At 38.1% G+C, this 15,122-nt stretch overlaps 1 protein-coding gene across 3 annotated transcripts in view; it reads left to right on the top strand.

The window, feature by feature from the left end:
- RTKN2 (rhotekin 2) overlaps positions 1-14,908 on the top strand; it is a 38,597-nt gene extending 23,689 nt beyond the window's left edge. For 2 of the 3 annotated variants that reach the window (XM_075758825.1, XM_075758824.1), the window contains exons 10-12: positions 5,489-5,654; positions 7,610-7,717; positions 9,242-11,031. In XM_075758825.1, the coding sequence (XP_075614940.1) occupies positions 5,489-5,654; positions 7,610-7,717; positions 9,242-9,795 (828 nt within the window). In that variant the 3' untranslated portion in view covers positions 9,796-11,031. Of the gene's footprint in view, positions 1-5,488; positions 5,655-7,609; positions 7,718-9,241 lie in introns of all 3 variants that reach the window. The other variant, XM_075758826.1, reaches the window with a different exon arrangement.
- The last annotated feature ends 214 nt before the right edge of the window (positions 14,909-15,122 follow it).

The following is a 15,122-nucleotide window of genomic DNA, read 5'->3' as shown; positions in this document are numbered from 1 at the left end:
GCTTTCGGTGGCTTTAAACTTTCTGGAAAATATGACTGCATTCTTACCTAGAGTGAGACTTGTGTATAAACCAAACATTTAAACTAGGTATGACAATGTGACCTGTTTCTGTTAGGACTTCTTTTTTAGTGTGTTAAGATTTAAATTGATTCCTTAATTTAAAACAATTTTCTGCTTGTGTCCTATCTTTTAACAAAGCCATTTTTCCCCCAATTGTTCATGCATTTGCATTAAGTAAACGTTTAGACTGTGATACATATTTAAGCAGGTTTACTTGCTTCCCTCTTCCCACTTTTAATTGCACTAGTCAGCCTTTGCCATGATTCTGTTTGCCAGCTGTTCACAATATCAGTTAAAAAATGGTAAACTTCAGTAAATTATAGAATGACTAAATCCATATTCTAAAATGTGACACTAATATTTTTAAAAATTATCTATCAGGCTATCTCATATCTTTCCTTGGAGGTCTCTGTTTTGGTCTCTATCCTAGTTTTGCTTTTCCTTTTAAAATAGCCATATTCTACTAAGGTATTTTGCTCCTCCAAGTTACCAATACACTTGGAACCTAAAATCCAGCTTCATAAGCCTTTGCTGGGAGACTGTCTGTATGTTTGCAGAGTATCCTTAAAGCTAACATGTAGAAGGTACATAAATTGTGTATCTTATACCACTTTACAAAAATGTCAGACTGCTGGAGAATGACTGCGAATCCTTCTTCGATTTAAATTAAAACTAGAAAAAAATTGCAATTTAAACATATTTGGATACTTTACTATTTAAACAGTTTCTCTTGAAAATAATTTAATGCCTGCAGATATTTTTTGATTTCTTTGTTATGAAATTTCTCTTACGGATTAAATGAAAGCAAACTAATCATATGGGCTTGTCTGCTACGTGTTGTTATAGAAACAGCAATTTCAAAATGAAAGTTGAGATTGAACATCAACTGTAGACGTTCTAACTAAAATCTTTTCTGGTTGCATATGTGGCATTTTCATTTGTAATGTGAAGCTGATCCTTTACGTGTAATTGAAAGATACTTTATGAAAAGTAATGAAATCATCTGGATTTATGAGAAACTCTCTGGAAAATATTCACAATGATAGCTTTATTTCCCGTTCCCTTTGAATCGAGACTTGAAGAAGCCATTAAGACCAGCAAAGTCATTACTTCAACTTCAGATGACTTCACTGCTACTACTGTTGAGCAAGAATGGTTCTGCAGTTCCTATTATGCAAGTGCTATTATTATTGTTCCAGCTAAATGTGATTATAACATATTATATTGCACAACTAAGTAGGAAAAGAGAAATGATATTTTCTGTAGCAAAGAAAATTTGCTCAATCCAATTTGAACAAGAAATACTCCTTATGGGCCAGTTCCTGAAAATTTTTCAAGTTTTCTTTAGTTTGAAATGAATAATAAAGGCCTTGCCTACACCTGATAGCTTAGCAAATTGGTGCGTGTGCCAGTGGTTCACGTTAGTTGCTCAGTGTTTGGAATACATATTCTGTTGTGTCCTGGTCGTAGATTATAAAAAAAAATTTTTTTTTTTTTTTTGCGCCATGTATGCCTGAAGCTTGAGGAATTCTGGGACATTGGTGCGAGTTAATGTAGGCTCATGATTTCTTCCCTGGCATATTTTACCAGTGCAATCTTCGCTCTGGTGCCACACAGCGCAGCAGGCCCAGAGCTCTCTCTGTGTTTGTGCTAATTGTTGGATTGAACAGGATGAGGAACATCAAGTGTGTGCAGCCATGGGCTCAGGGTTCATAGACTGGTTGCTAAACAGTGTAGGTGTGAAAGGGCAAAATGAAGCTGACATTTCTGCAGACTGTTTTGTTGAATGACAGTTCGTGTTGGAACATCTGTTCTGGGCTAGGTCACTTAGAGAAATTCATTAGAAAATATAGCGATGGCTGCAGCAACATAACTTCAAGGGAGCCGTGCAGTATTTCTAGGGAACCAGGGAGTTTGACCCTTGATCTGGAGCAGAAGGATATTGATACAAGTTCTTGACCATGTGAACATTTAGGGAGCCAGCAATATGAGCAATATTCTCTCTGTGTGTTAGGGAACTTCAGCAGTGGTGAAACTAGAGCAGCCCTGAACATATCTGTGTTCTCTGTAGTAAGGACTTTGTCCCACTGGTTGGCTCAGACAAGCCTCCATACATGTCAAAATATTTTGGGAAAGCACAGACTAGTAAAATGCCTCCAAATACCTGGTATCTCCTGTCTCATTGCTTGGTTTAGTCCTGCAATTGCTTGAAAGAAATTGTGGATGCGGGCTGGAGAAGATGATTAATACCCAGATTCCACGCGGTGGACCTAATAACACACATGCTCAAATTGAGTGGTTTGGAAACGATGCTTTATGGCTCCCTGGTGCTCCACAGAATGCTGGCTGGACATATAATGCCATCTCCTTCTCCTGGTTTTTAGCTGCTGCATTGCACCGAAGATAGCTAAAATGGCACAGAAATCCTAATATTGCTCTTCCATGTTGTACTTACCATCCAGTGGCCCCATGGAAGTTATGTTAATACAAGTTCACACAACAATGAAGATGAAAGAAGAAAATATTTGTAGCTGATATGGTGAATTTGGTCTTGTGCATTAATATGTTTGAAAGCCATAATTTTAAATTTAACCATATTTCCCTGGTTGCCTAAAACAAACCTCATGGAAATTGTTACCATTACAGCAGAACCAACACATGAACAGATTATGTTTTGTTTCCAGTGTTGTGTTGTTATTTCTTGGTTTAGTTTTTGGTACTAAAAACATGGAGGAAGTTTGCATATGTGATTTGGTTTTTTTAATCTTAAAATAGGTACACAGAACTGGATCTTAGGCTATTCAATATTTTCCTCAAGAATTGTAATTTGTTTTGATGTCTTAAAATGATCTTTATAATCACTGTTTCTCAGTGTGTTGGGACTGGCTTAGCAGGAAAGTATTGCACCTCAGCAATAAAAAAAAGTTCTCTCTTTTTTTATCTTTTTTAGCTCAAAAGATGAGCTTTCCAGAGAAGTATTATCAGGCAAAGAGATTTTTTTTTATTTGGGGCGAAAAAGTATAGAGGAAGGTTTGTTATTTACACCATATTAAAAAAACCCACCACAACAAACCAACTCTCATTTTCCCTTTTAGTCTTTCCCCACCTTCAAAAAATAATCTTTTGCCTGTAGGATGTAAGACTGACTTCAGCTTCCTGAAAGAGTCATTTGAGTTCAAGATTTAACTCAGTTTTTTCCTATTCTGATCCACTGGTGGTTCTGGTCTTTACAATAGCTGTAGCAGAGCTGGTTCAGTTGCCTGTAAGACTGTGAAAGGTTGAGCATTATTATAACATGGTACTTCAAGACACATTTTTGGTTGTTGTTTTGTGTGGGGTTTTTTGGTTAGGTATTTTATTTTTTTTGTTAAGTGGAACTGGGCATGTAGTGTAATTCACCCAAGCTTGGTAAATTCATCAGCCTATTACTGTAATGACATCTTGTATCACTCCTTAAATATTTAAGCATCAGATATAGATTGTTGCTTGAGGATTTATCTCCTTTGAATAATACCATAGTTGTGGGATAAAACCTGCAGCAAACATCATTAAACAAAGTTGTGTGTACGGTATGCTTGAAGTTCCTACCTGTCAAATGTTAATCTATTTGATTTAATTTTTTTGCTGGTATCTATGGTTACCTGAGTTAATGGGATATAGAGCACTTATGGATGAATTACTTCATCTCCTATTTTTAGACAGAAGAATTTAAATGAGCATATCCATCAGATGTGCTACAAGCAGCTGTTGGTATTTCAAATGGTTACTTCAGTAATGCATTTAAAATCTGGGGAATGTTCTATAGAATGATTTTTGTTTTTCTGAGTATCAGAACTGGGCCTATCCCCATGGGATCCCATGTGTAAACTTAATTTCTGTAGGTGTGTGTTTAACATCTTTAGCAGATGTTTGACATTTGGTTGAATCGTGTAAAAAGGAAGATGGTTCTTCTGTCTCCACAGCATGTTGAGGAATGCCCCGAGGCCACCTTTGTGGTCAGGTTCGCTGTTCATCCGGACAGGAGACATTTGAACGCAACCTGATGGTGGTTGTTGGCTTCCTTCAAAATCTGGGGTGCTCCCCGTGCTGGGGGACACCCTTGTGCGGCAGGAGGGTGCTGCATGGGTGACCCCATGTCCTGCCAGGCTCCGGGGCTGGCCAGCTGTAGGGTGCTGGCCGGCTCCCTGGCGCCAAAACTCATCATCCCGTCAGGATTTGGGATTATGCTGCTCTCCTGGGTATGCCAAAAATCCTTTTATGAGCAGTGTCGTAATAGGCCATTGCTTGTTCAGTCAGGTTGAATAGTATATGCAAAGATGTTCCCAGGGTTTCTGCTTTTACTTTTGTAAATAAAGTAATGTTAATTATTTTAATTTGCTCATCATGTTGTGATGAGCAGCAATCTTGACCAGTTGTGTTCTGGAAATTTTTCAGTTGTGTTTTATTAAACTTTTACTAAAATCTTTCAGTATTTTACACACATGTTCACTCAGGGCTAAGTGCTTTTTAAAATTGTAGTAGTGTCATAACAAAGAAACTAGATACTATGAAAATACCACTGGATCTAGTCTAGATGATAAAAATTAATTGAACTACATCCCGGAACAGAAGGGGAAACCTTGGCTGTAACAGTACCGCTGTGTAATCTAGAGCCTTTCTAACATCAGCTGAAGAAATTTGATAGACTCACGATAAACTTCTCATATATTTTTTTAAATTGTTTCTGTGTAGCTCTCCCTCATTAAGGCAAAACTAAAATGTCTATTTTGAGATGACAAATAGGATTTCTTTATATATATATTAGGGTAAAATGTTTTGTCACGCTGGAAATTTGTTCTAGCGTAGAACTGCTACAAATGCTCTTTTAAATGTGGACTAGATAAGTTTCTTTTTAAATTTCCTGTCACTATAGTATTAGCCTTGAATGTCCTGATACACTAAGATGAACATAAAATAGATACAAGTTTAGAAGCCATTGCATAAACAATGGCCCACAGAAGTACAGTAGGAGACTTAAATAGTAGCTGTAACAATGTGGTTGTCCAGCTGAAGAGTTCAGAGAAAAGGAGCTGCTTGGTGTTATTTTAGATTATTCACTAGACTACTGTGGAGAAGAATGAGCAGTGTGAGATGAGCTGGTGAAGGCAGAGGGAGGGGAAACATAGAATGTACGTTCTGCAGTTCAGAACTGAACTGCAATAACTGTGCTCTGTTCCCTTATTTTTCATATTCTATGCCATTTTAATAGTTTTATGAGAAAATATTTTTATAAGCAGTTCTTGACATTAGTTCCCTTTTTTTTTTTAATTGGAAATTAATCTGGATTAGATAAAAAGCCAAATGATACCTCCCTTGTGCTCTCATTGGCCATAGGGTGATATGGGCGTGGAGCTGCAACAATAACTCATTACCAGTTTGTTGTTTCTAGGAAACCAGAATTCGAGCTGTGGATAAGGACTCCAAGAGAAGAACTAATAACTTCTCTGTTATCAACCCCATGTCTGGAGAGGCTGTGACGCAACTTTTTGCTACTGACAGTAGGGATGAACTTCATAAGTGGATGGAGGCTTTCTGGCAGCACTTTTATGATCTGAGTAAGTAAGCAGGCGGTGCTGGCAGCGTGCCCTCCAAGTGGAGTGTTACGTAACATCAAAGGGCTCTCTGAACGCTTTGAATTGGAATTGCCTCATAAGCCTTTGTTTGCAACGACGAGAATAAAAATGTTCTTTGGGATAATGTTGGGTGGTGGTCTAAGCCGTTGGAAGGCAAATATTTGACTAAACCAAAGTCCATGTGTTCAGTCTGGGTTTTTGCAGTAAACCAGAAGCAGAATATGTCGATCGATCTCAAAAGAACTTGGTCTCTTTTAGCAGTGTTCTAGACAATTTCTTTTAAGGACTGCTGAATTCTCACCATCTCTTCCTCCACTGTAGCAGGAAGAGTCCACCTCTGCCTGGGCATCCTACCAGTGGTGTTTTGGTTTTGTGAGATTCTGCAAGTATGAAATCTTTGGGTGTGGAAGCCCTAGTGGGAAGTGGTGAGGATGCTGGATTCATTTGGGGCTCTGGCTCAGATGTAGATTCAGCCAGCCCTTGCAAGTAGGCACATGTGTATGGGATTTCCTTGCTCCAGCAGTATTATGGATAAATTAAATTGCAATTTGTTGCAATAAGGATTACTTGATTCTGTTGGTAATTCTCAGGTTTTCGTACCCCTTGTCACACGAGAATATGCTCACCTAGCCATGCTCCAGTCCAGTCGTGCAAATACGCGCTGGCTTACTTGAACCTGGTAAAAGCTTTATCTGAGGCTTTCTAACAGCAGATATAAAAGAGATGATAAATTGATACCCTGATCCTTTGACTAACCTCTGGAACAACACTGCTCTTATGTGAGAGAAGAAACTCATTTATTGGTGTAAAACAGTGAAATGGTATTGTAGTAGTACGCTATGTTGCTTGTTTAACACCCAATATTTATTGTAAGAACTGTATAGATTAATCTGTCTTGGTCTTTTTCCTCTGCTTTAATATTTTGACTCACAGGGTTATTAAGATTAGGGAACAACTGTCAGTTGTTGTACTGTCATTGACAAGGTATAGTTGGTTCCTGATAGTCATTTTTATTAGGTCAGAAAACAGAACCAGGTCAATTAATGAAATGTGAGTCTTCAGTCAGAGGCCACACCAATAAAATCAGTGAATTGAGGCTGCGGAAACTCAGTATTGTAGTTCATATTTCAGTCCTTTCTAGCTCTGATTTACAATGAGAAAAGGCTCTATCAATTAAAGAAGCACACCAAGCAAAAACTAGGGCATCCTCTTTAAATTAGCTGTAGAGTGGGGTAAAAGAACTACTTCTTATTCATTATAGATAGAATACCCATGGATTTTTGAGACATTTTCCTTAGGTTCAGAAAAAAATGGGTCACTTGGCATTTAAATGCCTTTTTTCTTCCCTGGTTCTAAAATTCTCTTAAAATTAATGTGCTCAGAAAACTTGGAATGATTGGTATGAACAAAGTAATTTTACTGTGTCTTGTTTTCCTTAAGGTCAAAAATCTATTAATAGGAAAAGAGGTTTCCTTGTCTGCTAACGGATAAAAGGCAAGTTATCCTCTACTAAAGAGAGAATGTTCCTTTACTATAACATTGTAACATAGTTGTATAACGTCCAGCCTGCAGTATACTGGAGATTGTCCTAATAACTTCATGAAGCTTCCCTAACCTTAAATTATTATTTTTTTTTAGGGTTTTTTTTTATGAATTTAGACTGTGTTTGGGGATATGAAGACAAATGATGATATTTAACCTTCGTAATATAACAGTACTGCTGGGATGCTTAAATTAAAGGTAGTAGCTTATGACCTTTGTGCTAAGAGAGTGAGAGTTGAAAATTCAAATGCATCCTGAGCATTCCTGCTAAACAAAAGTAAATGCTTACTGTTTAGCATCACTTGGAGATAGTTTCCTAACACAACCTAATAACTTCAAATTTTTTTCAAGCTGAAGTGTTTAAGTTCCAGTCATTGTTCTCTTTTCTCTCTCAGGCCAGTGGAAACATTGTTGTGAAGAACTTATGAAAATTGAGATTATGTCACCACGGAAACCACCTTTGTTCTTGACAAAAGAAGCGACCTCCGTCTACCATGATATGAGTAAGTGGGATTTATTTTTTCAAGTTGCAGGGTAACAGAAACAACATTGTATTCAGATGGCTTCTGGTGTTGATGTTGAAAGACTGAGTTTTTCAAGGGCAACTCAGACAATGAAAGAGCAACATAATTGCATACCAAGGAGTTCATATTAAATCTGAATTTGTAATAGCACAAATAATGAATAGATTTTTATACCTTGAGCCAAAAAATCTGCCATCTGGACTATAACTAGGGAGCCCTGAACACATTCAAAAAAGCTGTCACTACAAATAAACATTCATCGTCAGAGTAGTATAAAGTTCAGGAAATGTAAAGGTAAAATAGTCTGGTCTGCAAACCAATAATGTCTTTAACTAGTTGCATGAAATTAATTTGCTGTTCTTAAAGCTATTTAAAGGCTTACCTAACAAAACTTACCTAATTGTTTGGTCTTTGGTAATGATGTTCAAAAATATGCTTGGAAAATCTATCTAGCATGTATTTGAGACTTCCATTTTTATAGAGCAAAATGGTATGCAGCAGGATTATTTCAATAGTTTCATTACAGAAATAATATTTACAGACTAGAAAAAGTAGGTCGCTTTGTTTTAATGGGTCCAATGCAGTATTGGCTGAGAAACACTGTACAACTAACTCTAAATGCCTGCCTGCCTGCTGCTTGAGATTAGAACTGTGACGATGCTCAAAATGCCATGTGGGTCATTGAGTTACAGTGCTTCAGAGCACTGAACAGTCACGAGAGTCCTATCTCAGCTATGAATGCAGAGCAGAAAGGTAGTAAATAAACTACACAGTTGTTTTACGAAGGTAACACTGTAGCATAATTCTATTGATACTCAAGTACATCAGTGAGGAGCAGAACACAAACTCTGTTTCATTCTTAATATACCAGGTTTTTTTCCTCCTTATTTATAGTATTAATAGGTAAAACCCTGTGTTTAAAAATTTGTTAGAAAATTATTAACATGTGGCCTGCAATAGAAAAGACTGCTGCTGTTTTAGAGCCTAGTCTTAACTGCAGTATACATAGAAAACTCAATATGAGGGTAAGAAATGGGGCAAGACAGTCCTAAAGCACATAAAGAAAAATGATATATGTAAAGATGTCCCACTTTTGCAGGCTGGAGGCACAAGAATCTTTAGTCATAGACTTTTTCATGGGCATTCTGTGAAACGAAAGTTTCAAAGCACCGTACAACAAAATATGTTTAATGTCTAATACATATAGATTTCCTAGTAGTAAGGGTTTTTTTCTGCTTTTACTTGGACAGAAATATCAATGCCTACCCTGTTGTCTCAATGCCAGCTGTCACGGAAACAGTTCCCTCCTGTCACCTCAGTTCTCTCTTTGAAAGCTTATGTATTCTCTTCCATTTCATCTATTAATACTCTTAATAGTAGTCCAGACTTCACAAGACATAGTTAATACAGTTTTATATTCTGAGTAATAATAACAAAATAGGTAGCAGTAAAATCATTGGTATTGTTTTAATCCAAGTTAATTTCTGTCCCTTAAAATTACAGGCATTGATTCTCCAGTGAAACATGAGGGCTTAGCTGCTATCATACAAAGAAAAATCGAAGAGAGTGATGGTGAGTTCCTGCTCAGCCAGCAAAAAGAGTCTGCATCTCCCTTATGGGCTTCACTCTTTGATGGATCTCATGAGATGGTTGTTCAGAAGAACGTGCATCTAAGCCCAAAAAAAGATACTACAAGTCCTAATGATAGCAAAGGAAAGAAAAGAAGAGCTCCACCTCCTCCCTCTGATAAGTCACCATATGGTACAAAACCACAGGTGAATACAGAGCAATTGGGCAAGGAAAACTGGGAGAAGCCTGACCTCACATCTACTACTAGTTCTTCCTTTGATTCAAAGTTATCTATGAAAATGCAGCAGTTGCATACACCCATTGCTGCTCCTCGCAAAATTGGTCCTTGTAGAAAAAGCAATTTAGCTGACCACAGGAATCCCATTTCAGTGGTTAACAAGACTGAGTCTGAAACCAAACCGGTACCAACCCCTAGACAGAAATGTATCACAGAAGTGCTAGACCCTAGATCATGGTTGCAGCCCTAGACATCATAATTAGCCTAGAAAAGTCCCTGGAATTTTAAGTTTCTCAGCCTTCTACTATAACTCTTGACTAAAACTAGATTTTAGCATATAGCTTTTAAGTATTGAGGCTAAAGTTTGGGTTTTTTTTTTTTCTTTTAGCCAGGGCACTACTTCTACCTGCGGTCTCAGCTGTACTCATTATTGCTAACATCTAAATAATTGCACTAGTGATGGGGGCAGTTATCTCTATCTGAAATAACGGTGCTACTTCTGAAAAGAGCGGTTCAGTACTTTCCCCCTGAAAAACCGGCAGTGTTCAGGGTAACTCAGTGACCCTGCAGCAGGGATGTTACCATTGCCTTCCACCAGTCCCTCAGCTTAGTCCATCTGCAGCTCCTCAGACTGGTTCAAGTGCGAATTTCACACACATTCAGCACAGATCTTGCAAAGCTGATTTTCTTGGGCTCCATGCTTGGTTTCACCTAAAATATTCTTATCTCTCCCTCACTGTTTGGGAACCACTGCTTGTAAGATAACGTACTATGGAAAGTTGTTGGCTCTTCTGAACAGCTCTGTAAGTCCACATGAATTTCTGAAGCGGTTCTATCAATTTAGCGTGGCATCTCCTAAGTTCTTGCTGGTGCATCTGCTGTGTGAATGGACCAGGATTATCTGTGTATAATCAAGAATGTGATCCATCACTGCTGCTTATTGTCGACTAACATGGACGTTTAAAAGCAGTCCTGTGTATGAACAGCTACTCAGGATTTCATTTTTATAGTTGTTTTTTCTGACAAATGGGGCTCTGTAGCATAGCTTCTCCTTTGTGGAGCTTCTCGGCTCTTCCTGGTAGGTAGCTGGTTTGTAAATATGGCAGTGTTACTGGTAAACAAATACGGTTTTCTCACCTCTTGTTCTTTCTGAAATAGCAGAGAATAAGTACTTCAGGTGAAAATATTGAACTTTGATATTCTTCCATCAGACTGTTCACCATTTCTTTAAGAAGGATGGGTTATTAGGGTTCCTGTAGCACCTGCAAAACATCTATTGCATATGGAATCCACAGCTTAAATACCCAACCCTTTCCTTGGATGATGCGTTTATTTCAGATGCTGGAACTTATCCAAGAGCGAAGGTCTGCTTGCGGATCTCCCTCTAGAGCTTTGGCATTCAGACCTGTGGTGAGAGAGTCATATCAAGCAACTGTATACCTACAGTTCAAGATTTTTTTTTTTCCTAAAGTGCAGGTGGCTTTGGGAGCTTGTGTGCATGGTTGGTTTGTTTTATCTAGTTTTTGTCTTCTCCTAAGCTCTTGGCTGCATAGCTGTAAAGGTGTCTGCTGAATTCCCTCAGTAGTTCCTTGGCTATTTGGGATGGGGCTTGAGAAGCAGGTTTCATTTACAACTCCTTTTGCAGGATTAGAGCCCTTCGTTTCTAGAATGTCCTTGTTCATTCTTTGTTTAATCACATTCCATTTTCCCTCTGAAACAACCATAATCATTCTTACAATAAATCATGCTGTTACTTGAGTGGATGGTTTGTGAATGGTTTATAAATAGGAACAGAAAAACTGAAGAATAACTGCATGATTATGTAAATCAGACACAGTCGACTAAGTGGACTGTGCAACTCTGAACGAGAAATAGGAAAAATAAATGGGGGGGGGGGGGGGCGGGGGAAGAAGCGTATTTTCCAAAATGCAGCTGCAGATTATTTAGCTTTAAATCTAGCCTTAAATGTTACTGTGCTCTGGAAAGAAAGAATACCTTTCTCTTGGTAACCTCCTTCCATTTAGTTGTTATATTTCAAAATAAATCTCATAAATATATAAGACAAGGAGGCACCATAATGAGGATTTATTTTTAAATTCAACAGGCCATTGAATTTCGACGAGCAGTTTCTCTATTAAATTCAGTGGCTTTGTTTTGAACTGAACATATTTTAGGAAGGCATTTAATATTAATTTAAAGTCTTCAAGTGATGAGAATTCACTCATACCTCCTGTTGCAATAGTTAATTACCCCAGGTACATTTTTCACTTGATTTTCTATTTGCATTTCTAGCTCCACCTTAAGTTATTTTGGTCTTTTTATGCATTTGATTGCTTATATTGATCTCGGTAGTATCAGCTTTTCTAATTGCTTGTGTGTAGTTATAAATCATGATTATGTCCCTTTTAACCTTTTCTCTGATGAGATGTACTGAATTCCTTAACTTTCTTATGGCAATGAATGTTATCCAAGACTAATTAATCTTCCTGTTCTTCTCTGTACTTCTCACATATTGAAATATTTTGAAGGGTGACATCTGAATTAGATGCCACATGTCAATAGTGATCCATCAGGACTATATAGAGACATAACGTGATCCTCTTACTCTGATTAATATCTCCCTCCCCTCTTTCCTCAAAAATTGTATTATCCTTTTCTGTGGAAGCATTGCCTTGGATGCTGACTTTTATGGCTCAAGTCCTCTTCAGAGTCCTTTTTTAAGAATGCAGTACATCATCCTCTTATTATCCTACCTTGTTTTTTCTTAGAAATATACTCTGTATTTTACCAGCATTAAAATACTGCTCATGAAGTGATCCAGATTGCTCTGTAAAGTGACCTGTCCTCATTCTTTACTACTCCAGCAGTCTGCATGTCCTTTGCAAATTTATTGCAAGTGATTTTTACAGTTTCTTCCAGATCATTGATTTTTAAAATTGAATGCAAGGCAAGGTTTGTAGAGAGAGGTGATAAGTTTTTATTACATCAGTGACATAGGTAGGGGGGTGGGGAAAAGCAAACAGACAGGCCATAAGAGTTCCATATTCTTTTTTGTCAGAGCCTTTAAAAATTGAGTAAGATTGAATATACTTCTTGCCGATTCCCTACTAATTCTGAAATTAGTTTTCAGTCTTCAACATAACATTCTATATTGATTTGATCTAGTACCGGTATTTTAATGAAAATTACATGTTGGTCTGGTTTTTAGTAGGTGACTTAGGGTTGTTACGGGTAACACCTCAGTGCAGGTGTCCTTGCAAGCCAAGCTTGCTGTATCAGAGTAAAATGCAACCTGTTGTTCAAGACCTATTCTCCATGAAGCTGTGCTGATTGACATTTTATATCTACCCTTAACTCAGACTCACATGACTCAGTTCCCTATATTGTCCTGATCACCACTATGCAAACTAGTGATGCCCTTAATTACCCTGCTCATCCTGCTTCAGAGCAACAGTGGTGTTCTTACGGGCCTGCGAAACGTCACGGCAGCGTTGAGACGTGTTTAACTAATTGCACATTCAGGCTCCTACTGCTGGAAAGGCTTCTGCTACCGAATGTAGTTTCTGTTATTTTAAACAACCACTATATAATCCCTATTATGAAGCATCAGTTGACTTCAAGTTTTAGTATTTATTGTTACTTAGTCTTTTTTTTTTTTTCCTCTTCCGTATTGCCATTTATTATTGCCTTCATATTCCTTCTGTTAAGCAAGTTGGTTTAGCTGATACGAACTGCAGGTTACCAGCAAACGTTGATCTTAGCTATACAGTAAAGTACGTTTGTACTCGGCTTTTGTCTATGCAAGAGAACATAAATATTAGTAATAAACCCAGCACAATTTTAGGGTATAGTTAGAAGATATATCTGTGGGGAAAATGGACTTTTTTTTTTGCTTTTCCGTATAGTGACAAATTGTAATACTTTATTACTGATACTGGTCCCTTATCATTGCTTAGGCTTGTTCAGAAATTAGAACTCTTTCTTTGTTTTTTCCCTCAAGTTTTCCTGACTATAAGGAGGATGAATATTCAAAACAGGAATTAAGACCAATAAATTGCTTGTACGGGAGCACTCTAATAGAAGGAAGCCAGCTACGTCACGGTGCGGTACAGTGATGTTGTAGACTTTGCACTGATTCACTCCTCAAGTTTTTAAGGACGGTTTTAAGGACGTGGCGGTGGCTGAAGCCCGTCTGTTGGTAGCGCAAGGGGCTGGGGAGCTGCTTAGCCTTCCTCCTTCAAAGGGGAGGTGAGGGGGAGTCGAGAGGTGGAGAGGTAGAAGGCAGCCTATTCCTTATGGGATGTAGTGGAAACTGTTTAACTGCTGCTTCTGAGCACTAACAGGGAAGGTACTCATTAAGCCATCTTATCAGTTGCATTCAATCACGAGGGTGCTTTAATTGCGTGACTCCAAATATCAGTGATCAAAAAGCAAGAGTCATTTGATTAGCATCTATAAACAATGCCAAAATAGGAAATATTTCACAAAGACACAGATGGCATAGCCAGCCTCCTGCTGGCACGAGGCTTGGAAGACGGCAGGAGTCCTGAGGCTTCTCCCAGCCCTTGTGTCCCACTGCCCCTTGTGCACGTTTGTGCACGTAAGTCGGGGTGCTGCTGCCTGGCAGTGGAGTCTGTAGGAAAACAGCATTTGTTCAGAGACACTGCACCCGGAACAAACGGCTCAAACTACCCAGTGCAGCACGGGGAAGGCACTGCTGGCATCTCCTGCTGCTGAGCGACATGGGGGATTAGGTACTTTTCTGAGGAATTTCAGGCCCACTCCAAAAACTGTACCTGCTTGTTTGCTGCTGGAAATGAATTAATTGGTGCTTAAAAGCAGAATTAAGTAGTGGGATTGATGTCTTTAAGTCCGGTGGAGACAATAGTCAACCTGCACTCTTCTGCTAGGAGGTACAACGTGAAAGCTATTGCTAGTCCAAACTTGAATATAAATTTCACAGCACATGAACAACTTTTGAAATATTGACTGAACAAAGACTTAATTTAGTTAGCTTTTTATATTACACCTCATGTCTTCAGGTGTTCATTTGGTCTTGGAATGGTAGACAGTACCTTTTGTGATGTTAAAGACATTAGTTTAAAATGTTTACATTTTTACTAGTATTGTGGGGGGTTTTTATGGTGATTAGATTAATAGTTATTTTACAGTGGTTTGTACATATTTGGAAATACTGTCCTAGTGTTCAGAGTTAATTTGTAGTTAATGTAGATTGCCTTAATAGAAGAATGCAGATTAGGACACTAATGTATTGTGAAATGTTAGAAATCTTTTTTTGCTGCTAACATATTGTATTTCTGTTAAAATAGAAAGTGAAATTAAAAATGTTTCTTGAGTAAAAACGTTTTGGTGTGATTTTCTTCAATCTAGAACTACATGAAGCTTTACTCCAGTTTATAAACCACGAGTGATGGCTGCTGTAAAATCACAGAACTTAAGGGTGGCTACTTTTCTGCTGGGCCTGCTGAGTGTACGTATCCCTCTAGGCTCGTCCTGACAATAGCGAGCAGTATTGGCCTCCATTTTCTAAACTGGAGGAAGGGAGAAAAAACCATT

The sequence above is a fragment of the Balearica regulorum genome, chromosome 7, assembly GCF_011004875.1.
Source record: "Balearica regulorum gibbericeps isolate bBalReg1 chromosome 7, bBalReg1.pri, whole genome shotgun sequence".
NCBI lineage: Eukaryota > Metazoa > Chordata > Aves > Gruiformes > Gruidae > Balearica > Balearica regulorum.
Note: the sequence above shows the minus strand (reverse complement) of the source record. Positions and strands in the feature narration are given on the sequence as shown.